Here is a 23,616-nt window from a genome sequence, read left to right as displayed (position 1 = left end):
GGTGTCGTCAATGCTTTGAATCTTATTGCGCATCATGCGACGGAAGCCACGGGTGTGAGCTTATAGCGTCTGAAAGTGTATCGGCTTACGCACCATAGATGTACTTAAGCGCCATGAAGTGGCAAGCTGTTTCTTATGAGCATTCTTTCTATGCACGAATGGTAGTGTGTATGACAGCTCTCTTCGATAGCACATAACGCGTTAAATAGTAAGCCCAAAATAGGTTAGCTATTAGGGTCGCTCGTAACCACGCTGGCATAAGCAAGGAAATTGAAATTGCTTAACAGTCTTGAAGTACACCCACTGCAAATGGATGGACTGCTCAAAATCTACATCATGCTGACGCCCCTGCCTAATAAATTCCCCAGTGCTTCTTCATAATTTCTTGCTCTGCACATGGGAGCACAGTCATGTTGAGAATAACAGCCAGCAAGCTACATAACTAAGAAAATCTGCAGCAGCGGAAGCTGCTGCAGGCAGTTACTGAGGCTTGGCAGTCGAGCCTACAAAAACATTACGTACGCGAAATGCAGTTTGCTTTACCTCGAATTCTGGCACACATTCACTAAACAGTCAATAGTCCACGTTCGTGATGCAATCCAATTCAGCCTTGCTAACTGCGATGGTGCGTGAGCATGCAGCAGTACTTTGTATTGTATGCGAAGAATCGCTCTATCGCCGGCATAAGGATTGGACCAATACTTACACAACATACGTATGACGAGGCGGACAGTGTCCATCGGTCTCGTTTAATTTGCGCCAGCCAGCGTTTCCTTTGGGTAGGTCTGACCGGAAAACAAAGCATCCGCACGCCGTTGCGGCTTTTCTTAGAGCACTGCGGTAAGCAGCAGCAGGTCACGCATCTCGTCGTTGAGGTCGGGACGGGTAGGGTTACCGTGCGCGGCCGTGCGGGCGCAACAGCTGGCTTCTTTCACAGTTGCGGGAGCATACGACGGCTTTCACACCAACCCAGATCTCACTTATTAGTGAAACAGGTAAGCAGACTGGTTGCCGGCTTCTTCCGGTCGTTGTAGCGCCTACCGAACCACAGAATAGGGACCGCACTGTAGAACAACGCCGCGTTCGAGTGAGAATCAAAATGGTGGAAGCGGGGGTTGGAAACAGCACCATCCGCGACACTTAGCGGAATTCTGCCGAGTGCGGCACGGGCGCATGCAAAGGCTGGCACCACCCTAACAAAGTAGTACATCATCATCACCATCATCATCATCATCATCATAATCATCATCAACATCATCATCAGCCTGGTTGCGCCCACTGCAGGGCAAAGGCCTCTCCCATGCTTCTCCAACAACCCCGGTCATGTACTAATTGTGGCCATGCCGTCCCTGCAAACTTCTTAATCTCATCCGCCCACCTAACTTTCTGCCGCCCCCTGCTACGCTTCCCTTCCCTTGGGATCCACTCCGTAACCCTTGCTGACCATCGGTTATCTTCCCTCCTCATTACATGTCCTGGCCATGTCCATTTCTTTTTCTCGATTTCAACTAAGATGTCACTACCTCAGGCTTGTTTCCTCACCCAATCTGCTCTTTTCTTATCCCTTAACGTTACACCTATAATTCTTCTTTCCATAGCTCGTTGTGTCGTCCTCAATTTGAGTAGAACGCTTTTCGTAAGCCTCCAGGTTTCTGCCCCGTAGGTGAGTACTGGTAAGACACAGCTATTAAATACTTTTCTCTTGAGGGATAATGGCAACCTGCTGTTCATGATTTGGGAATGCTTGCCAAACGCACCCCAGCCCATTCTTATTCTTCTGAATATTTCCGGCAGTACATGGAGGCTCCCTATTATGGAAGCACGTAAGAGGAGTCCAGCAGAGGTGCAGGCCTCATACATAAGTCATATTGATGGTAAAAATATTTTCTGTCCCTATATTGATTCAATGTTTACCCTTTGTCGTCGAGAGTTATCGCGAGATGGGTTCTGCTACAATAATTTACTCACAAATAACTGCAGTGAGTTATGAAGTTGCGAACGCTACAGCACACTGAAATTCTGTATTTTTGAAGAAATGAAAAAGTACATGAGTAACTTCACGAAATTGGCACTGAGTGCCATAAGGCAGTTGACAGTGTTGTATTTTGAGCAATAGGCGACAGAACAGCTTCCTGCTGCAGCATCATGCCTGGAATTTCAAACGACGTTAACAAAGCGAAGTGGAACTCTTCAGTCCCTGCCAAAGGACTGTCGCAACTATTAAGTTCCTGCAAAGTGCGCATTATTTGTAAGCAATATCTACTGGTGTTACTATTTGTTTAATTATTCATTGAATAAACAAACAAGTACACATGTTGTATGAAATTGTGTACTTGTATGCATATGAAAGCTACACGTTGATAGCATCCTTCTTAAGGAGCCTCCTGAAATCTTCGTGTTTTTGTTGAGTAATTACTTGTTATTTTCACCTCGCTTCTATTATATTTATAGTAGTGACGTGAACACTAGCTGTTATAACATTACAAAGCATTGGCCTTGTTTACCACGCTCTACCTTTCTCTACGCTCTTTCTCTCGCATTTAAAACAAAGGCAAAGAGAGTTGAAGAACGGCAACGAAGCTTCGTAGCGCAGCAGAAGTTCTTTTAAAGCTGATGCAAAGAAACTAGGGGCGCTCTAAGCCTAATTCGACGGATTCGCAGCAATCACGGGGCGTTCACCTCGGTAGGGCCCGTGCCATTCTATGTTGATGCCAGCGACAAGCTTGAATATGGTACGGTTTGTGCGGACTGTAAACGGGGTTTCAGGGGCTATTTCTGAAACACGGCAGCGTAGGCTAACAATTCGCCACGTTCGCTGAACCAATACATGCCAAAGTGTGCAACATTCACGCGGGAGACATGTAGTTTATAATAAAACTGTAGGAAATTAGTCCATTACTGTGGGAGGAATCATTGTGTTCGCTGCGTGTTTGAGAACAGCACTACTGTGGTAAGTAAACAGGAAGCTTGGCGAGCAACTTTAATAATACTCTATGGGCTTGCTTTAAAGCGTAAAACAGAAGGTTACGCAAGCGATAGCGCGAATAATAGAAATCCGTGTTTGCAAATGTGTTTTAAAACCTGCAGGCAATATAAATGTAGAGTTCAAGAAATATTCTCTGCAGACTAAAAAATCAGAACGTCACGTAAAACACCGGAACTTCCTTTTAGCAGCAGTAAAATTATTCCGTTGGTATCATCCGCATCGCAGACTTCGTATATATATATATATTTTCTTTTTATGGTATAAGATAGCTGGGTGTTGACCCTACGTTGAGAGCTCATGAAGTTGCGTGGCGCATTCTCCGCGCCACACAAAGGATCAGAAATAATTTAGTGTCGTTTATTTTCGAAGTGCAATATTGGAATTGCCGGACAATCTTCTCTTCTGGTTATATAACTTTTCCGCCAAAAATGTGCGCCGGTATTTAAAAAAGCGGAGTCAAAAAATGTGGGTGTATCCCGAAGATTATGCACTCTGAAAATGTGGGCTCCTCTCCAAGTTTTTAACGTCGTAAAAAGTGGGCATAACCTGTTGGAACCGGAAGGAAGCCGTGAGGGAAGCACTCAGTAGAGGCGCGCGTAGCGCTTGCCACCCACTTGGCTCCCTAAAGTTCTTGTAACCATCTCGCACTGCTTTGCAGATATAGCCCCTGTATTACTGCGCATGCTTATTTTTGTGATGCTCAACTACTCGTCATGAAACCACAAGTACGCCTAAACACTGGAGGAGGACACCCGACACGTTGAGTTCCCCAATATAATTAAAACATCCCGAATGATCAAGCAGTAGCGCTCAAAGCCTTCAAAGAGTTTCGAAACGTTCCTGTCCAAGATTTAACGCCAATAAAAATTGTAAATCACAATAATTGCGAGAATGCATCAAAGTACTTTGTGCAAGGTCATGAAATTAGAGTTGATGGAGGAAAAAACTAAATACGATATATGACATAGCTAGCAAGGAATCGGTAAAGAAAAATGCTAATGAAGACTTTGTACCACTTTTCCTAACTTTAAACGTGTACATTTTTTTCTTACCCAAGTTCTTCATTCAGAATCCGTGCCTGATATTCACAGCAGGCTCAGTTTATCCCTATTTTAGTGTGGGATGGAGCAGGAGCCCGCAGTGAAGTGAGGTACTTACGGTACCTTTGGCGAAACACCGTTCTCTTCCTGATTGCTCTGACATTCGTTTTGCTTTCTCCCATATATGTCTGCACTAATCATGAATTATTAATTACACTGCTGTATATTATTTGTTCTTTTCTATGCAGTAATTTATTAGTATAGATATTCCCAATCACTCTTGAATAATGGTATATGGCTTACCCGGAGCCTCGTCTTTCCCTCTGCTGTCTTTAAAACAGTCTTTAAAATTGAAAGTGATAAATAGCGAGAAATAGAAAGGCGAGAACAAGAAAAGAGGATTTGGAAAACATTCCTAAAGGTTTCCTTTTTCTCACAATCCTTTTTCGTTCGCTCTGTTTAGACCAAGGCTAGCTGTAGTTCGCATTGACCGGTTCTCAAATGTACAGTGGGCTCACTACCTAAATGCAAGACAGTGAAAACATGATAATGCAGATTCCAGACCATTCACCTTGCTTGCCCGAACGCCGCGCTGAAGGATGTGGTTAGGCGCCGATATCTGAATCAAAAATATGTTCAACAAAGCGACGAATGTGGCCTCTTAGATTCTGTAAGAATACTCACCAGGCCTTTGTAACGCGGGATCACGGACGTCAATACGGCTGGCGGCAAGGCATAAAAGATAGACACATAATCGTCCCATCCCATCGAACTGATGGCAATTACAATGTCGACCTTGCAAGTGCTGCGGAGAAAGAACGCCGAGCAACAATAGCATCGTCATTTACGGTTGGCCACCATTTCAACTCATTTATGAATAATCGCCCTATAAAGCACGGTGGTCTTAGTCATAGGCGGTTGAACAATACTAAGCCACCCGTGTTCTCCCGTGTTGTAAAGTACTGGAAGCAGACCTCTGCCCTAAATTATACACTGATGATTATGTTCCATGATGTGGCTACATTGTAGTGGATCTGTTGCTTCGGAAGCCTCCCTCTTTCTCAGAAAAACACACGCACGCTCACGCGCACGCACACATATGCACAAATAGAAACAAAACAATAGACATAACCGCACCCTCCTCGCACGCCTTTCTGCAACACGGCCAGCTCCAACATTTTCTGGCGCGGAATTGCACACAGCACTGTGAGACTTGGGCGAAGGAGCGGTGGCTTGCGTTATGAAGGTATGGCGCAGTGCTGTTATTAGGCCTAAGTCATGTACACAATTCTTGCCACCTTCTCCAGATCATGTTACATCGTCACAGCTTCCGCTCACATTGTTCATTAAGGGTTCGTGCCACCTATAGCGACCTGGCACGCAGCGGCGTGCAATCGCACTCGCTAGTTATTACTGGTATAGGGTTTCCTGCTTTTAAATTTCCGGCCGCGTTTCTTTTGTTTTCGTATCGTACATTCAGCGATCTGCTCCTTCGGACAGCTGTCGCAATAATGCACAGCACAGGCGAAGCCAGGGAACCATATTAATGCAGCATAACTGCGAGTCGGCCTAGTTGGAACATATTCATATTGATACTTTTTGTGTGCAAACAAACAGGGACGAAGAATAGGGGCAACACAAGGACGAGCGCTTTCTAACAACTGCTTTATTTTTGAAGAACTACTTACTTAAATACCCACAGAACTGCGCGATCTAGTCAACAGAGCTCCCTACAGCGCATGTGATACCCGCCAGGCTTTACCCGTGCGCAGGAAGATACCCGCCATACCGCCATGTGATACCCGCCATACGACAGGCTTTACAGTGCGCAGGAAGATGCGCGTTCTCACTCTTGCCGATGCTATTAGCGTGCTCCCTCAGTCTGTCTTAAATGCCGTGGTCGAGTCCCTCCTACAGAAGCTGAAAACTACCGCTGCGAATGGGAAAACGCACTCGAAGGAAAGGCAGCGAGTAAAGCCAGAAGTAGTACCTTATGTGCACCGTGTGAGCCATAACCTCAAGAAGGTTGCTACCAGATATGGCATTCCGGTTGTCTTTTCAGCTCCCAATAAGTTAGCTCAATTGTGCCCCCGGATCACACGCGAGGGGCCGCGGGGCTGCCAGAAGCAGCACGCCAAACATTTCAGGGACTGCGTTGAAGGGGTGGTCTACGAAATACCCCTAGATTGCGGCAAGTCTTACGTAGGACAAACGGGACGTTGTATTAATGACAGACTGAGGGAGCACGCTAATAGCATCGGCAAGAGTGAGAACGCGCATCTTCCTGCGCACTGTAAAGCCTGTCGTTGTAGGCCATGCTTTGAACAAGTATTGATTCTTGGCAGAAGTAGGGACCAAACTGCAAGGGAGTTGTTGGAAGCCTTTCATATTAAAAAGAAAGGGTCTGATTGTGTCAGCGATACATCTATCGTATTATATTCCGCAGAAATGTGCTTCATCCAAAGCATGTTATAATGACCACGTTGTTCTGCCACACCTTGGCCCCCTGCGCATGAGCGGAAGTTGTATTTTCTTCTTTACATTTGTTCAGGCTGTCATTAAAAAGTTGGTAGTTTGGCGCTTCACTGTCTCTCTTTCTTCTGTCCCTTTTCCAGAAATGTATTTTGCGCCACAAAGTATACCTAGGAAAACTTGCAAGGTGGACTGGGTGGGAATCGAAACAGGGTAGACGGAGGCTCTTCCACACAGCCATGAGTATGATGGCTCAAATCGCGACAAAAGCGCTTCTAGTGAATGCGCTGTTGCCTTAGAAACGTGCCATAGAAAGTTATGCTGCGGTCATCATCATCATCATCAGCCTGGTTACGCCCACTGCAGGGCAAAGGCCTCTCCCATGCTTCTCCAAATACCCCGGTCATGTGCTAATTGTGGCCATGTTGTCACTGCGAACTACTTAATCTCATCCGCCCACCTAACTTTCTGCCGCGCTCTGATACGCTTCCCTTCCCTTGGAATCCATTCGGTAACCTTTAATGATTATCGGTTATCTTCCCTCCTCATTACACGTCCTGCCCATGCCCATTTCTTTTTCTTGATTTCAACTCAGATATCATTAACTCGCGTTTGTTCTCTCACCCAATCTGCTCTTTTGTTATCTCTTAACGTTACACCTATGATTCTTCTTTCTATAGCTCGTTGCATTGTCCTCAATTTAAGTAGAACCCTTTTCGTAAGCCTCCAGGCTTCTGCCCCATACGTGAGTAATGGTAAGACACAGCTGTTATAAACTTTTCTCTTGAGGGATAATGGCAACCTGCTGTTCATGATCTGAGAATGCCTGCCAAACGCACCCCAGCCCATTCTTAATCTTCTGATTATTTCAGTCTCATGATCCGGATCCGCAGTCACTACCTGTCCTAAGTAGATATATTCCCTTACCACTTTCAGTGCCTCACTACCTATCCTAAACTGGTGTTCTCTTCCGAGATTGTAAAACATTACATTACTTATCTGCAGATCATTTTTAGACCCACCCTTTGGCTTTGCCTCTCCAGGTCAATGGGCATGCATTGCCGTTTGTCCCCTGAGTTACTAAGCAAGGCAATATCATCAGCGAATCGCAAGTCACTAAGGTATTCTCCATTAACTCTTATGCCCAATTCATCCCAATCCAGGTCTCTGAATGCCTCCTGTAAACACGCTGTGAATAGCATTGCAGAGATCGTATCTCCCTGCCTGACGCCTTTCTTTATTGGGATTTTATTGCTTTCTTTATGGAGGACTATGGTGGCTGCGGAGCCGCTTTAGATATCTTTCGGTATTTTTACACACGGTCGTCTACACCCTGATTCCACAATGCCTCCATGACTGCTGAGGTTTCCACTGAATCAAACGCTTTCTCGTAATCAACGAAAGCTATATATAAGGGTCAGTTATATTCTGCACATTTCTCTATCACTTCAGTGATGGTGTGAATATGGTCTATGGTTGAGTAGCCTTTACGGAATCCTGCCTGGTCCTTTGGTTGACAGAAGTCTAAGGTGTTCCTGATTCTATTTGCAATTAACTTAGTAAATACTTTCTAGGCAACGGACAGTAAGCTGATCGGTCTACAATTTGTCAAGTCTTTGGCGTCCCCTTTCTTATGGATTAGGATTATGTTAGCGTTCGTCCATGATTCCGGTACGCTCGAGGTCATGAGGCATTGCGTATACAGGGTGGCCAGTTTCTCTAGAGCAATCTGTCCACCGTCCTTCAACAAATCTGCTGTTACCTGATCCTCCTCAGCTGCCTTCCCCCTTTGCATATCTCCTAAGGCTTTCTTTACTTCTTCCGGCGTTACCTTCGGGATTTCGAATTTTTCTAGACTATTTTCTCTTCCATTATCGTCGTGGGTGCCACTGGTACTGTATAAATCTCTATAAAACGTACACGTGATGCATACTAAACAAAGGATGTTCCACATCCACCGTCAAGGCCGTAAGTGGGGGCGCTGCCTAACACTCCCAGGTTTATTCTGGGAGATAAGCATAAATACCACAGAAAGTGGATGGCAAAAGACTACAGCGGTAATTCAATTGTATAGAGAATCGGACGCGTAATGCGAAGATGTGGCTGCGTGCCGACATACGGCCAGTTGTGTTTTCATCCACTTTCATTTCCATTATTCTTATCATTTCTTCAATGCAATTATTACGTACAACTAATTACCCCTATGCTGTCTTTGGTATTTTTCTCTGCTCGCATCTTATGATATTGCTAACAAATAATAGGGTCCTCGCTTTTTTTTCTTCTCGTTCAACGTATCCTGGTGACATTTTCGAAGGAAGCTTATTGGAGAGCAGGAACAGGAACTTGGGCGCTAATAATACATCTTCCTTACTTAAAACAGTGTTGGGTACATGCATTCCTTGTGAAATTTTGTAAGGGTATTCATTGGGTAAAAGCATAAGCTTACAGTCAATCATTCTTTTCACATAAACTTTTTTGAGGTATTTTGAAGCTGTTTCACGCAAAGAAAGACGGCAATGACTCAAGTTAAAAAGCAACTTATTTGTTTTGCCTTTTACAGCGATGCTGTTAAGGTGTACTTTACCCACTATTGTGACCGCGTGTGAAAAGAAATCTCGAAGGAAGCACAATACCGGGCCACCCCGAGGTGGAGGTGAAACAGTCATTAAACAATCCACCTATGTGAGCCGTTTCCACAGACAGTGCGATGCCGGGCTGATCCGCGGTGGAGTTGAAGCAGGCTTCACGCACTCCCCCGATGAGAGCGGGTTCCAAACAAAGTGCAATACGGGGCCGATTAACGGCGCACATAAAGCAGGCGTCAAGCACTCCCTATATGTGGTTGAATTCCAAACATAGTGCAATGCCGGGCCGACCCGCAGCGGAGGTCAACCAGGCGTCGAACATACGAGGGCCAATCCAGAAGATATTAAAATACCGCGCCGACTCACGGCGCTCGTGGAGCAGGCGTTAAGCACTCGCCATACGTGGGTAGATCGCCAAGATATTGAAATACCGGGCCTACCAGCGGCGGAGGTGACGCAGGCGGTAAGCACCCTCCATACAAGGAACGATACCGAAGATAGTACAATGCCAGGCCAACCCATGGCATCGGTGAAGCAGGCGCTACACACTCCCCATGCGTAAGCCGATTCCGATGTTGTGGCATGCCGGGCCGACACGCAAAGGAGGTGAAGCAGGCGCCGAGCTCTCCCCATACGTGAGCGGATTCCGAAGATATTAGAATACAGGGCCGACCCACGGCATGGGCGAAGCAGGTGTCAAGCTCTCCTCATGCGAGGGCCGATCCAGAAGATGGTGCAATACAGTGCCGACCCGCGGCGGAGGTGACGCAGGCGGTAAGCACTCTCCATACAAGGGCTGAGCCCGAAGATAGTACAATACCGGGCTGACCCACGTCGTAGGTGAAGCAGGCGCCAAGCTCTTCCCATACATGAGCCGATCCAGAAGATAGTGGAATGCCGTGCCGTCCCACGGCGTTGGTCAAGCTGGCGTTATGCACTCGCCGTACGTGTGTCGATCCCCAATATATTGAAATACCGGGCTTACCAGCAGCGGAGGTGACGCAACCTATAAACACTATCCATACAAGCACCGATCCCGAAGATAGTACAATACCTGGGCGACCCACGGCGTGGATCACGCAAGCACTATACACTCCCTATACGTGAACCGATTCCAAAGTTGTGCTATGCCGGGCGGACCCGCAACTGAGGTGAAGCAGGCGTCAAGCTCACCCAATACGTGGGTCAATCCCCAAATTATTGCAATAGCGGGCCGACCAGCGGCGGAAGTGAAGCAAGCGTGAAACACTCCTTATACGTCAGGCCATCCCAAAGATGGTGAAATACCGTGTCGACCGGCGGCGGAGATGCAGTTCGCCATTAGGTGGCCCACACATACTGATTCGCGGATCACCGTGTTTCATAGAGTGAAAGGGTAGTGAGTTCTTATCATGGTGGTGGAGCTAAGTAGAGGAATATTTTAATGTCATATGTTTACTCATAGGAATTCAGTGTGCCACGTTAGCCTTGATCGCATAGCTCTTCTTTCTAAAGCATAATTTTTTTAGTGTGTTATTGTCAATTGCTCATATTGATAAACAGTAGTTAACACTTGGGTGAATGATTTAGAAGTGCATTTGTGTTCTTAGTTTAGTGGACGAAAAAGATAAATTTCACTACTATGACCGAACATTATCAAGGGATCATATCCGTTTATAACTAAAACGTAACTGCCTATAGACAATGTTCTAATGATTAAGCATTGTTAGAAGTCATTTTATTGTTGCAGGCTATTTGTTTATTTTTTGAAAAGAAAAGCTTGAACATTTTTGCGCATATTTTTATTTATTTACCAATAGCAACAGGATTTTCTTAACTACACCTTTTTCGTTCCTTCCACTGTGAAATTTCAGACACCAAAAAAGGATAAGAATAAGATGATCCGCATACCACATTTCTTCGCAGATTTTGGAGCATATAAAAAGTACTTTTTTACAAGAAATATAGAAGAAAACTTAACATGGTTGCCAAAGAACCATTCTTGGTCAAACTTTTTTAAGACTTTAGATAATGGAATGAGATGAACTGGCAATGGGAATCTGGATAGTTGTGTTTAATTGTTTCAGGTTCTTCTAGTAGGATACAACATTTATTTCGATTCAAGGCTTTACGAAGCTCTTGCAAAAAACTAGTAATCGTAAAGACATATAATTTTCTTTATGTTTTAAATATTTATCTGATTCATATAGAGATACGTCACTTCTGTCAGTCACTCAGGCGAGTACCAGGGCACATTTCTACTCAACTTTGTTTAGTCACACTCAGACCACCTCTTATTCGCAGGTTCTTCGACCCAACCAGACTTACACTTACTCGGACTGGAAAGTAACACATGTTGATGGTTCTTGCCCCGGCATCTGTCCACTTGTTCCGCTCAGACTCACGTGCCCGTTCGAGTGAGTCTGATCAATTTGACTAATTCCTGAGTCCGTCGACCTATGACCGGATTTCAAAGGGCATTCGCTGACATCACTGCGAAATGCCACGGTGTAATGCCACGGTGTAATGCCACAAAGGCAAGAAGGTGCTGGTTATCCTCCCTCTCGTGGCAAAGTGCATGTGTCTTAATTTTTTCCCAAGTAAAAGCAGCGCGCTTTGTCATTAAGAAAAAGATTTAGCTTGGTCGCTTGTATCTAAATACAGAAGGAATGTGAAGTTTCTTCGGCATTCACCGTGCATGTGAGGGCGATGGTCTGTTGTAAATAAAAAAAGTTAAAATTCACTATTTACAAAAAGCCAATTCATTATTAAGCTTTCGCAAAATTCGTTGAAGGTTGCAGAATTTAAAAGGCAATCTCAAGTACCAGGTTGTGGACCTTGAAGCTTCGTATTTCAACATATGTCATAATCCTTAATCTACCCCTAATACGACATCTAAATCGGGCAGGATGAGGCGTTTACAGATCTACAATACTCGAATAATTTGTGAAAAGTACGTTTCCAAGATAGACATAAGCGTTATGACAAATGTATAAAGCAGTCAACTCGTATGTCAAATTTGACCTCTATAGATGATGCACTATTTGTGACGGTAACCGACCGTATATTCATGTGGATGTAAATATGATTGTATACATATGCATGTGGTTTTGCTGGACAGTCACATTGGTGCACAGATTTGTAAACGTCAGACTTGTTTTATGTTTGCCTTAAAGAATTTTCGCAATTTTCTTGCAAATATCCCCTATGAGAATGGCCATTGCCTTTATGTTTCCTTTATGTTTCCTTCTTGTGCCCTATGCGACCTTTATGATTTCTTGTCCTTTGTGTGACCTCCGGGACGCCAACATTGTGTGTACCACGTGTTTGCTCATCCTAAAGTATACCTCGAGGAACTTACTTTTATTAGACCTCTAGGATGTGTCCTTTATGTTTGCGGCAGGATGTTGACTAGATGTGCACTTTGTGTTGCCTGAGTGTACACTTGAATGCACATGTAGGTGACATAGAGTGCACATAACAACCGTCTGTGCATATAATACAGGCAGATCTATCTGTACTGCATGACAGCCATTGATACACTCAGCAGAGTCATTGTAAGTACTCAATCTTGACTTATCCTTTCATTTGCCCCAAGAAAATGACCGTTATTATAATTCTTGTAGGATGTGTCGTTTGTGTTTACGGCAGGATGATACATAGGTGTGCACTTCAGTGCACGCCTAGGTAACATTCTCATTATATATAAAGCATTCTCTTCATATATAAAGTATTTAATAGTTTTTCAACCTGCTATTCAACAGTAGCAAGTTAGATGCAAAAATCCTAAATATTTACCCTAATATGCAAGAATTGCATGAAAGTTTTGTGCCAGCTAGGCTATGAAATACAGTTGATTGAATGTTTAAGATGGTTCTCGTAGCAGGCGTCCTTCATGTTCATCGCAGGAGATTGCCTGGACGCTCCGCATCGACTGCAGTTTGTGAAATAATCTACTTATTTTATATATCTGGCTTATGCAAAAGTGCAGACATCAGGTTTTTTGTCATTGGGGATGATTGCAAGTTTAAGGTGTGCTGGCTGGTACAAGAGAATGGTTTATTTTGCTGCTAGCACAGTACAGTGTGACTTTCACCACACAGCTAGGCACTAGCACATCTGGCAGTGAACGCACTGTGGCTTATGCAGTTTGTAAAATTCTTTTCCTTGTACCCTTCATGACATCACCTTTTTCAGTACTAGAAAGTGAGCATTATGGCTTCTAGCATTATGGCACTATGTTACCTGTGTTACCAGCAGGATGTTACCTGTGTGTGCACTCTATGTTACCTGGCTGTGTACTCTCTCAAGTGCACATCCAGCAAACCGAGTGCACCCAGTAATTACCTTTTAACACATGCTACAGATAGCTCATCTACCTGAAAGATGTATTAGCTACTGGCGTATAAAAGTAAAAAACAATGAGGGGGGGGGGGCGCCCACCCTATCTGTATTGGCCGCATTGACGGCGACGCGCCGTCAACAGCATACATACGTACATCAAGCCCCATGCAGCGAATTATCTATCACGACAAATAACAATTGCGTGGCGGCTGGAGACGCGGCGGCACGACGCGCAGTGTTGGATGGTTTGCGCTACATGAACGGAAAAAGAGGGGGGCCCTCCGGGGCCAATCCGCTGATTTGCTGCGAGCGTACATGAATATACAACCTACCATTTAAGTAGCTGCTGGCGGTGTTTTATTGGTTTCATGGTAGCCTCATTACAGGTAAATATCTAATAAGTACGTTACGATTGCCTCCATATTACGCTTTTAGAATTTATTTGCAGTCGTCAGCGGGAAATGCAGCTGCAGCTGCCGCTCACTTTCAGAACGTCTAGTTCGAAAGAATCTAGTGAAATTGAATATCTGTAACGTTTGTGATCCTCTAAACTGAAAAGAAAACCTGAACATTGGGAGACGCTGCCACGGCTCCGCCTCAAAACCGTGGTCTTCGAGGCACTTTGTAAGATGTTGCTTTTTCTACGCTATTTCTTTTTTCAGCCGTCGGCATTGTCATAATACGTTTTCTCTACTACTCACGCAAATTACACACAAAAGTTCGCTCCCTAACCAATGCAGAACCTGCGGTCGATGCTAAAAGTGACTTTCTTTTCAAAACTGCGTTAGCTTGCTGTAGAAAGATAGCAAAGTGGGCGAGTTCGTTACGGTTCATCGTACTTTTAGCAACAGCGCAATAGCAACTCGGAAACAAGGAAAAAACACTCCGAAGAAGCGGCGCCGTGTTGCTGTGTTTCTTCCTTTTGTCCGTGTCGCTTTCGCGCTGACCACAAGTACGAGCCGTTGCTTTGTTGAAATTAGCAGTGGTAGAAGTAGGGCAGCGCGGATCCCGTAAATGCTTGCTTGGGCGTAGAACTGAATAATTTAGAATTGTCAGTTGGCTAACTATGAAAGTTGTGTGTGGAGTATGGCCGTATTTGTTTGATTACGCGAGCGTGCAAGCAGTACGCCTGTTTCACTTTGGGCGAAGTTCCGCTGCCGCTGTAAGCCAGCCATCGCCACGTTTTGTCGCCTTTATTCCTTACTCTACGAGGAAATGTGGTTCCAACTATTCAAGATAAGGCCTCACATTCTCAATAACAGGCCACTGGGTGCCATAAGAAGCCTGTGTACGTGTGCTGATTTGGAATTTCTGATCGGTGGGTCTCGCAGCTATCGCGGCTTCCCGTACTACGTCCACAATCCCAAGCAGACGGAGCTGCACATGCTTCGCGCTGATTGTCTTGTGTCCGCCGGCAAAAGTTCACGCATAGTTCGTGTAATATCTCTGCATATGCTTAAAAAAAAACAAGGCAGCACACCACAGCACTTCAAACACCGATAAGTTGTGTTTAAGTAGCAGCCTTCCATCTAGCCACGACTTACCCTGAGTAACAAAATTAAATCTTGAAGGCCGTGCTTTTGCAAACTGCACGCCCTGAAAGCAAATGTAGATCTCGGAGGCTAAATTGACTTGTTAGCCGCAGTGCGGCGCTGCGGCAGTGTGAAGGTTAGGTTGCCTCGGTTGCCTCGATGTGCGCCCCGGTGGTACGCCCGCTCACCGTGTGCTCACAAGAAAATGGCGGCCGCGCTAGCAGACGACGTGGTTGTACTTACTCTAAACGGAGAGGAGGCGTGCGCGCATCTAGGTATCCTAGTGACGGTTATGCCCGGTAAAATTACTGGATGATATATTGAGCTGGACCACGTTGCGTTTGTGTGAGTGGTGCGATTGCTCGTTGCAGTTCGACGGTAATTGAATCATATTTTGGAAGTGCCTAAACAAACTGTGATCCGTATCGTGTGCATTAACCATCAGGAAACCTCTGGACTGGTGTAACGCTAATAGTTCGCCTTATGTTTCCTGTGATACGCCGATGTCTTTACGTGTACTACTGCGCCCGTCGAGCTGCCTTTGTTCTCGCCTGTCCGCGTTGGCTCGTGAAATACCTGGTACTGTGGCTTCGAATTATGGCGCGTGGAAGAGTTTGTTGAAAGTTCTGCTTTTGTGCGCTGGTGTTCATCGGCAATTCGACAGTGTTCGCGCTGGAAAGAGCGTCGTCGCGTGGTGCCTGCGATACAAGGAGCGCTTGCTGTTCACATCTTGAAGGTAAGCAGGTCTGACGCTTGCGCGCATTCTTGCAGCTTATGGTTCATAAAGTAAACTTTGTGCAACGACAACAAAGCACTTTCAGAACGTATGTTGCCCATGTTGTTGTGCCCATTTAGCAAACCGTTTCACTATGGGAGTTTCCGTGAAAAGTATTATTTCTTACCGCTTGCTTTCTGCAGTGATGTGCTACCACCGCTGATTGTTGAGACTTAATAGGCAAATATTTACGTAAACGCTGAAAGTTCCTGTTTCCTCGGTAGTTTGCCGGGAAGAAATTCTTCCGTGGATACTATTTCCGCAAATTACGTGTGTAATGCCTGCAGGTGTGTCGTGGGCATCACGAGTTGGAACGCGACTGCGGTGTTTGACAGTTGAGCAGATATTAGCATGTGCGAAGATTATTTTATTGATACAGTTCAGTTTGAAGCCCAGCTTCGCGAGAACCTGTCTGCATTGTTTCTGTTCTTCGACGTGCTCGCGTATTTCTCTTCTATATTGCACGGCAAATATAGACCGATATTACAACAGCGAAATTTCTTTTTAATCGAGGCATGTCAGTCAGGTGCTCGTTTTCATTAATATTTTCATCTGAAGAACAGCATGTCAGCTCCTGCGATCGTTGTCAAAATATGTGGGTTGTAGCACTGCGTAATAAGGGCTGCCATTTTGTTGCGATGCTTTCCGCTCGATGTTTGCCTCTATTATAACCCACCGTCCACGGCTGGCTGTTCTCATCAATAACGATGGCGGAATGTCTGTCCTACCACTGAGCAAAAGGAGTAGCATCGGAAAAGGCATCGCTACAAAATCGCGGCCTAGGTTTTAGACCGTTCATATTCGATTCGTTTGACTCACTACATATTTAGGTTTTGGTGATAATTTCCCAGGTATTCTGATGTTAGCTGCTGGTTTTATTCCCGCCTGAATTTTACAATAAAACAATGTAAGCACATGAGATATAGCTACGAGACATCTGTCAAACAGGCACATATTTTTGTGTTAGACTCTTCCAATTCCACATGACACTGTAAATCACACTGTTTGAAACTTCGCATCACAATAAATTAAACCTTTCTTACTGTTGAAGATTATGCGAATTCTGGAGTCAAGCCTACGACCTGTAGGAACCTGTTGCACTGCTACATATTGGATGGCAAAACAATGCACTTGACCTGCATGCTTCTACAAGGTGCGTAAAAACTGTCGCCGCACTGTGAGTTGCAGGATATGCTTGTGCAATACGCAATCATTTTTTTGTGTGTGCCATTTCCAGAATTTGTAGTAGCAGATCACTTGCACAATATCTTTTATTTATCCGGGGAGCCCTCAATTGAAGCACTGTAACTAAATTTGGTTCTTCTGAGACAAATATAAACAAAGCTGGAGTGAGTGTGTAATATGTTCTCTATACAGACTGTGTATTATTCGAGCCAGATTGCTTATTTAAGAAACATCATTGAGGAGCATGAGGGTGTTTATGAGCCACCCGAGAGAAACATAAGGCTGTGGTTACCTGAATTCTTATGTAGTCAGTTCTCGCACTAGTACCTGCACACCTCAATTCTTCCCTTTTCTCGGTCACAAATAATATATTGCATACCATAATTCATTTAAGCATAACCCCATCAAGACAACAAAATTTGATGCTCTATTAGGTAGCTGCCAAATCCCTAGTCACAGTATGAGTGCTCAGTTTTCAAGTGAACAACAAGCCATTAACCTTTTAATGTGGCAAGTTGAATGTGTGTCCCATGAGCTCCTGGGCTTCAGGGTGGAAACCGGTCTCTTTTATATGTAACAGAAATTTCACTTGTTGATAATGCGGTAAAGAATGCTGCTGAATCATAAAAGTCACCCCAGTAAAGTAGCTGCAAGCCCACCATGGTAGCACAGCTGAAAGCGGAGCATTCTCACTTGCATTGCATTTTTTTCTCCGTTTCGCTGCACTTGCTCAGTTGATAAGACAAAGCTGGTCCTATGCCGTCATCTATCTCAAATGTGGAGAATCTGTTTTACCTTCTCTTCTTTATTACTTATCTGCCTAATACAAGAGCTTCCACGGACATGCAAACAATGCGGAGTACTGCCTAGAACTTATGCATGCATCTGTGGTTTGTGGTACCATACGCTCACCACCTCAGATTTTTGATATGCTGCAAGGAGGCTTGCTTCACGCTCGAGCCACACTGCATTTGGTGCAATATTGAAACAGCCACTGTTTGACATAGTGTAATTATTTGTTGCACTCTCACTGAATTGAGATTTTCTACTGTGAATAATGCGCTCGCGGTGGTTGTACGAGAAGGTTTTAACCACCTCAAAACATGGTTTAGGTAGAAAGTGTCTTAAGTAATGCTGTCACACAAAAGTTGTATAACAATGCACTATGTCGCAAGATCCATACATAACTAAATTTTTGGGTTTCAAGCCCTAGCTTTTTCAACACAATTCTGTGTGCAACAAACATCTTGCTTTTTAACCACTATTCTTATAGTGACATACTTTTGTCTGTTTAAAATAAGCGCTCCAATCGGGCTTATTATGTCTGGTTAATTACAATGCATTCTTGACTGTTGCTGTAATGGTGGCAGCTTCAAGGCCAACTAGATGTCCCAGACTCAGCTGCAAGCATGGACACAGTGGTTGTTTCTTTTGATGATTGTTGTACGTGTGACTTGGCAGTTTGGGTTTCAACTTGTACTGGTTTTGATTGTGGTGGGTTAGAGATGAAATAAGAGCTCATGGCATGTTCTGCACTGTACAATGCGATCCTTTGACTGGCATCCTGTATCTTAGTTTGTCTTGGACTGCTGTCTGATTTGTTGAGCATTTGGCCGGATTCTTATGGATACAAAGCTGTATACTGGGCTAGGCAGTCATGCCATTGTCCTTATTAGCAACACAAGATATACACAATAATATTGTCAGGCATGCTGAGGCATGTGGGCTGGCGCTACGTAGCACACTAGGGAAAGCACACCAATGACGGCGTAGCATAGTAACACTTTTCGCTTGCACCGCTATGGTGTTATCAGATTAAGGTAGCAACAATGACATCTAAGCTTCCAGTTCCTGCACTTGCAATGCAGATACTAGAGTATGCTATTCGCTGGTAGTGAAAGTTTGCAAAGCATTGAATACATACTAAGCCAACCCGCCTCCCTTGTGTGCCAGCATCACGCCGCCTGTTAAACACCACCGCTGAATCTAATAGCAGCATGCAGTTGCAGCATATCAACACAAGTGAACACTCTCAAAGGATACAGCATTGATGGAAGGTGATTGCTTACTATGAATGTCGATCGGCTCCCACATTTTACTCTATGACGAGCACGTGATGAAGTGTAATGCAGTTCATCTTAGATTAAGCACCAGTTAACTCATCATTTTTCTTTTCAGAAAGCATAAGATTGCAATAATGTATTCACGTGAAGTTTATTGATTGTGTGTCCAGTTTTGAAAAGAGCCTAAACAACTCGCCACGCGAATAACACCTTTTCATGCTTGTGAAGCAGATACTGCTACCATTCAGTTTGCTGTAGGTGCACATACACAGCATGTTTGCCTGCCACCTTCTGTGGCATGCTGAAGTCAGTAAAGTGTTGTGCTAAACATTCAGTAGAATGCACACCTGCAGCCTGTAACTGACAATAAAGATGTGTAAGAACTACAAAAACTATGTGAAAATGTGAAAAATGCGCAGGATATTGTGATGCCTTTCAATTTGGCATTATAATGTGTGCGCAACTAATTTTTACCACACCACCTTGTGGCATAGACAGTAGTGTTGCTCGGTGGCTGGCCTGTCATATTAGCAATCTTTCCTTATAAATATTGGCAAGTTCTTGCTCACGGCATAGGGAGGGCCTCAACTTTGGGAACCTCGATGCTTGAGGTAGTACTAAAATGTTTTTTAGCCAGTTGCCTACTCCTAAAGTTCATGTAATACTTAGCAGCTGCTATAATAATGTTTAAAATAATTTGTGAGCAGTTTTGCACCTGAGTGGAATGGCAGATAACAGCGCAGAATTTTTCAAACAACAATTAGTTAAAAGCTTGTTTGTTGCCCTGATCTTTACAGGTGCTATTTCTGACTTCTGCAAGTTCCTTAGCTGTGTGCATACAGGCCAAACTGCTCTTGCTCATATGAATATTTTTGAATAAGTGAAAAAGATTTCCTTTTGTTTCGTTTTTCAGGTGTCCAGTGAGCTCTCATCCAAGCACCGCATTCCAGAGGTCTGCTGTGGGCAGACGCGGCAAATTGAAGTAACATACAGATAGTCTAATAAGCTACTCGTAATTTCAGACAAACCTTTACAAAGTACAGTGAAGACTTTCTTCTAAAAGTGCAAACAGCTATAGAGCCTGATCTTTCCATCCAAACATTACATCTTAATTATTAAGAAAGACATAACTAGAACAGCAGCAGCACTGCAGGGAAGAACGTACAATGGTTGCAGTGAAGCACGTACAAAGTGTCGTAGTGAACTATTCTATGAAGTCTAATTAGTTCGCAATTTTAGAACAAGTTAGCATGAATTTCTGTGGCATAGCAGTGTTCTAATCTGTATGCTGCATCATGTAGGGAACAGTAACCTTACAATGAAAACCAATGCTAAACTTTAAAACTCGAAAAAAGTGCTTAAATATAAAATGCGTGCAGGGACCTCTTCATCTATGCATGTCTACATAAAATGCAGGATTTAATCACTGGGGCCACATAAAGGATGCATAAAGGTAGGACACATGAAGGAAACCTAAAAGCACTGGCCATATTTCAACATGGAGTAAACGTAAAGGATAGTAACATATAGGATACACAAAGGAAAGACGCAAAGCAAACATAAAAGCAATGGCCAATTTCAACATGGAGGAAACAAAGTACGGTAACATAAGGGGTACATAAAGGGAGGGCACATGAAGGAAACATAAAAGCAGTGGCCAAATTTCAACATGGGGGAAACATACAGGACGTTTCCTCATGTGAACTCAAGGAAACATACAGTACACATAAAGGAGATAACCATTTTCATAAAGGATGGGGTCCTCACTGAAACGTTTCTTCCCCACTTGCTTGAGTTTAGCCTTTCACTCCAAACGCAACAATTTGATAGAAATCTTCAGTCGGTAGCCTCATCAGACCATTTGGACATTTCGCGCTCATTTCATTAGTGAAACTTGAGGCCTCATGACCCCGAGGGAAAGCTGTCTCTTAAGTTTCTCAAACAACCCCTTTAATAATCTTCTTAGCCCTAGAAACCAATTTCCAGCTGGCGCCTTGTGCCACTTGGAAGCTCTCGATAAATACTAGCATGGCGTGCGTGAAGTTGCTTTCGTAGTACATGCAGCCTGTGTTAGGTACACTGTTGCTATTTGGCTTTAGCGTTAGCTTATAACAGCTTCACTGAACATATTCATATTCGTTCACCCTCAATGGGGTTCTCTTATCACTTACTTGGCAAATTCCGTGAGTGTCGCTGTGAAGTTGGAAAAGAAGTCACCGCTGTAATCTTCGCAACCGATGGCGATGACGGTTTTCGCTGTCTGGTCCCCGCCCTGGAGCTCTTTAAATTTCTGCAACACCAGCAAAACACGACGGACACAATATGCTTCTAGTCGTTGCCTACAAAATAAGAGCTTGAACAAGTGTAAACCTGCATTTGTCACCACATCGCTCAGTATATTTTTCTTTAAATACAGTGCCTGACTTCTACCATGTCGCATATGCACTTTTAATGAGCAGCCCCATCGCGAAGAGAAGATACCCAGCGTAGGAAAGACTAAACAGGAGATGCACGTCTGCTCTCCGCTTGCTCGTAAGGCTTTGAATACAAACTGAGCCTGAGCGCTCCACATACGGATGTCGACACACACAATTATGCACAGGTATCTGCATGCGTCACTTTGGCAATGTTACGGAGCAAGTGATAGTGCCCACTTCCCGACACAATCATGGAAAATATACAGTGGTTGCTTGAATAACAATTGACAATATCATTATTAGGATGTTAGCAACGAGGTGTTGAACTCACATTTTCGTAAAAAAGAATGAGCAATATTGAAGAGCCAAAATAAAGAACACGTGCTGCTTCAACACGTGGGGCGAAATAGCAGAATTTACATACAAGTGGTCGAGTACCTTGCAGTTGCCTAGGTCGGAAACAAACGCAACGTATGAGCAGGAACATCAGCGTTGTCTCTGCGCCTTGCTAATAAGCTATACAGCCACACAGTGTCATAAAGTGTGTAAGATTTCCATGACACGTGATACGTTAGGCCCACTGCGAATGCGCACCATGTGTAGCTCATTATCTCGGTGTCTTCCGCAAGTCACCGCGAGTATGGAACCGTTTCGATATGCTCAGAGCACCCACTTTGTTTCAAATTCACCCGTTATACTTTCTTGGTGTCGCGCGAGCAAGATATAAATAATAAAATTGATCACTATTTCGAATGATCTCACGCTGACGTAAAAGTATTAGCGATGATTTGTTCGTATTATACAGTTCAGCTGTTTGCTTTGAAGATGGTATGCCTAGCAAGATGCTACTAAGTCGCGAACCTTTCTATCTCCAGCTACCAGATGATGCCATAACTTCAGCATCAGCAATGCGGGGTGTAATCGGAACGCTCCCTACTTAATTATTTATTACATAAATCACTTTTAGTGTGATCAAGGAACCCGTACGGGCCCCGAAACGTCTCTGTGTGTTTTTTCACCTTGACTTGGACAGTGGCCGTAATTTCTTTATCATAAATCACTTCTATCTACGCTCACTACCATGGTACGCCAGGATGGTATGCTAAAGCATATCTTTCGGCATGTCGTCGGCTGTTCAACGAAGACTTGGCGCGAATACAGAGGGCTTAACGTATAAAGCGGGAGACACACGGTCCGATTTGGTGTCCGATCCGGCGTCCGACGCGCCGGAACGGCAGCCGGAATCGAGGTGTTTTGTCGTGCCGGAGCACCGGATCGGACGTCCGGCGTGCGACAAACCGGGCAGATTTTCATCGTCCGACGCGTCCGACAACCGCACCGTCGTCTGGCCGCAGCCAATGACAGCGCGGCTGGCATGTGACGTTCCCTCCATGGAGACGGCACTGGCTGGCTGGTTTCTCGCAGTGTTTTAGAGCGCAGCTCTTTGGCGTCCGTTCCTGGGTTTCGCGTCGTCGTCGGCGTCGTCGTCGTCGTCGGCGGCGGCGTTGTCGTCGGCCTCGTAACCAGCTCACCTCCGCCGCCGCGCTCCGCCGCCGCGCATGCGCCGCTGCTCCGCCGCCGCGCATGCGCGCTGTCGGCTCTCCGGGCGAGGGAGGATGATGGAAGGGAGGAGGAGAGACTGTGGAGGAGGGCTGGCTACACAAATGGCTCTTTGGCGTCCGTTCCTGGGTTTCGCGTTGTCGTCGGCCTCATAACCAGCTCCGCCCCCCTTTCATCCCCCCAGCGCTAGCAGCGACCGACTGATACCGCTTTCGTGAGTCCGCTACCGCACTCACGAAAGACGTCGTGCACTTCCTGCAACTCGCATTACCCGTCCATCGATCCACACCGATGTTAGTAGTGGAGGACTTTAATGTTGACATAAAGACAAACAGCAATTTCCTAACACTTATGCGGGAGAACATCCCGTTCCTCTCGCTCGTAACGCGTCCCACGGCTGTGACAACCTCGCGAGGCACTTGTATAGATCTCGTCTTTGAGAATCAAGCATTGGTGTACCAAGTCGAACATATATCAGTCTATTTCTCCGACCACAAAGCTTCCTTCATGACTGTCAAGAACTGTTAATGGAGTCTTTGTTAAAGGAATACGTGTGAAAAATAAAAAAAAAATTCTGTGATAGCGCATACATGTGTTGCTCGATTTCTTTGCCTCAATCTATCGAAAAGGTGAAACAGCTGATTTGCTGCGCTCAAATTTCGCATTAGGAAGTAACGT

General features: G+C 44.8%; 1 protein-coding gene across 2 annotated transcripts in view; it reads right to left on the bottom strand.

Moving 5' to 3' along the window:
- Positions 1-23,616, bottom strand: part of LOC139050395 (uncharacterized) — a 129,443-nt gene that overhangs the window by 27,359 nt on the left and 78,468 nt on the right. For both annotated transcript variants that reach the window (XM_070526695.1, XM_070526693.1), the window contains 2 exons: positions 21,133-21,251; positions 4,711-4,831 (listed from right to left, as the gene is read on the bottom strand). In XM_070526695.1, coding sequence (XP_070382796.1) covers positions 4,711-4,831; positions 21,133-21,251 — 240 coding nt within the window. The remainder of the gene's footprint in view (positions 1-4,710; positions 4,832-21,132; positions 21,252-23,616) is intronic.

Source organism: Dermacentor albipictus, chromosome 10 (assembly GCF_038994185.2).
Source record: "Dermacentor albipictus isolate Rhodes 1998 colony chromosome 10, USDA_Dalb.pri_finalv2, whole genome shotgun sequence".
In the NCBI taxonomy this organism is placed as follows: domain Eukaryota; kingdom Metazoa; phylum Arthropoda; class Arachnida; order Ixodida; family Ixodidae; genus Dermacentor; species Dermacentor albipictus.
Note: the sequence above shows the minus strand (reverse complement) of the source record. Positions and strands in the feature narration are given on the sequence as shown.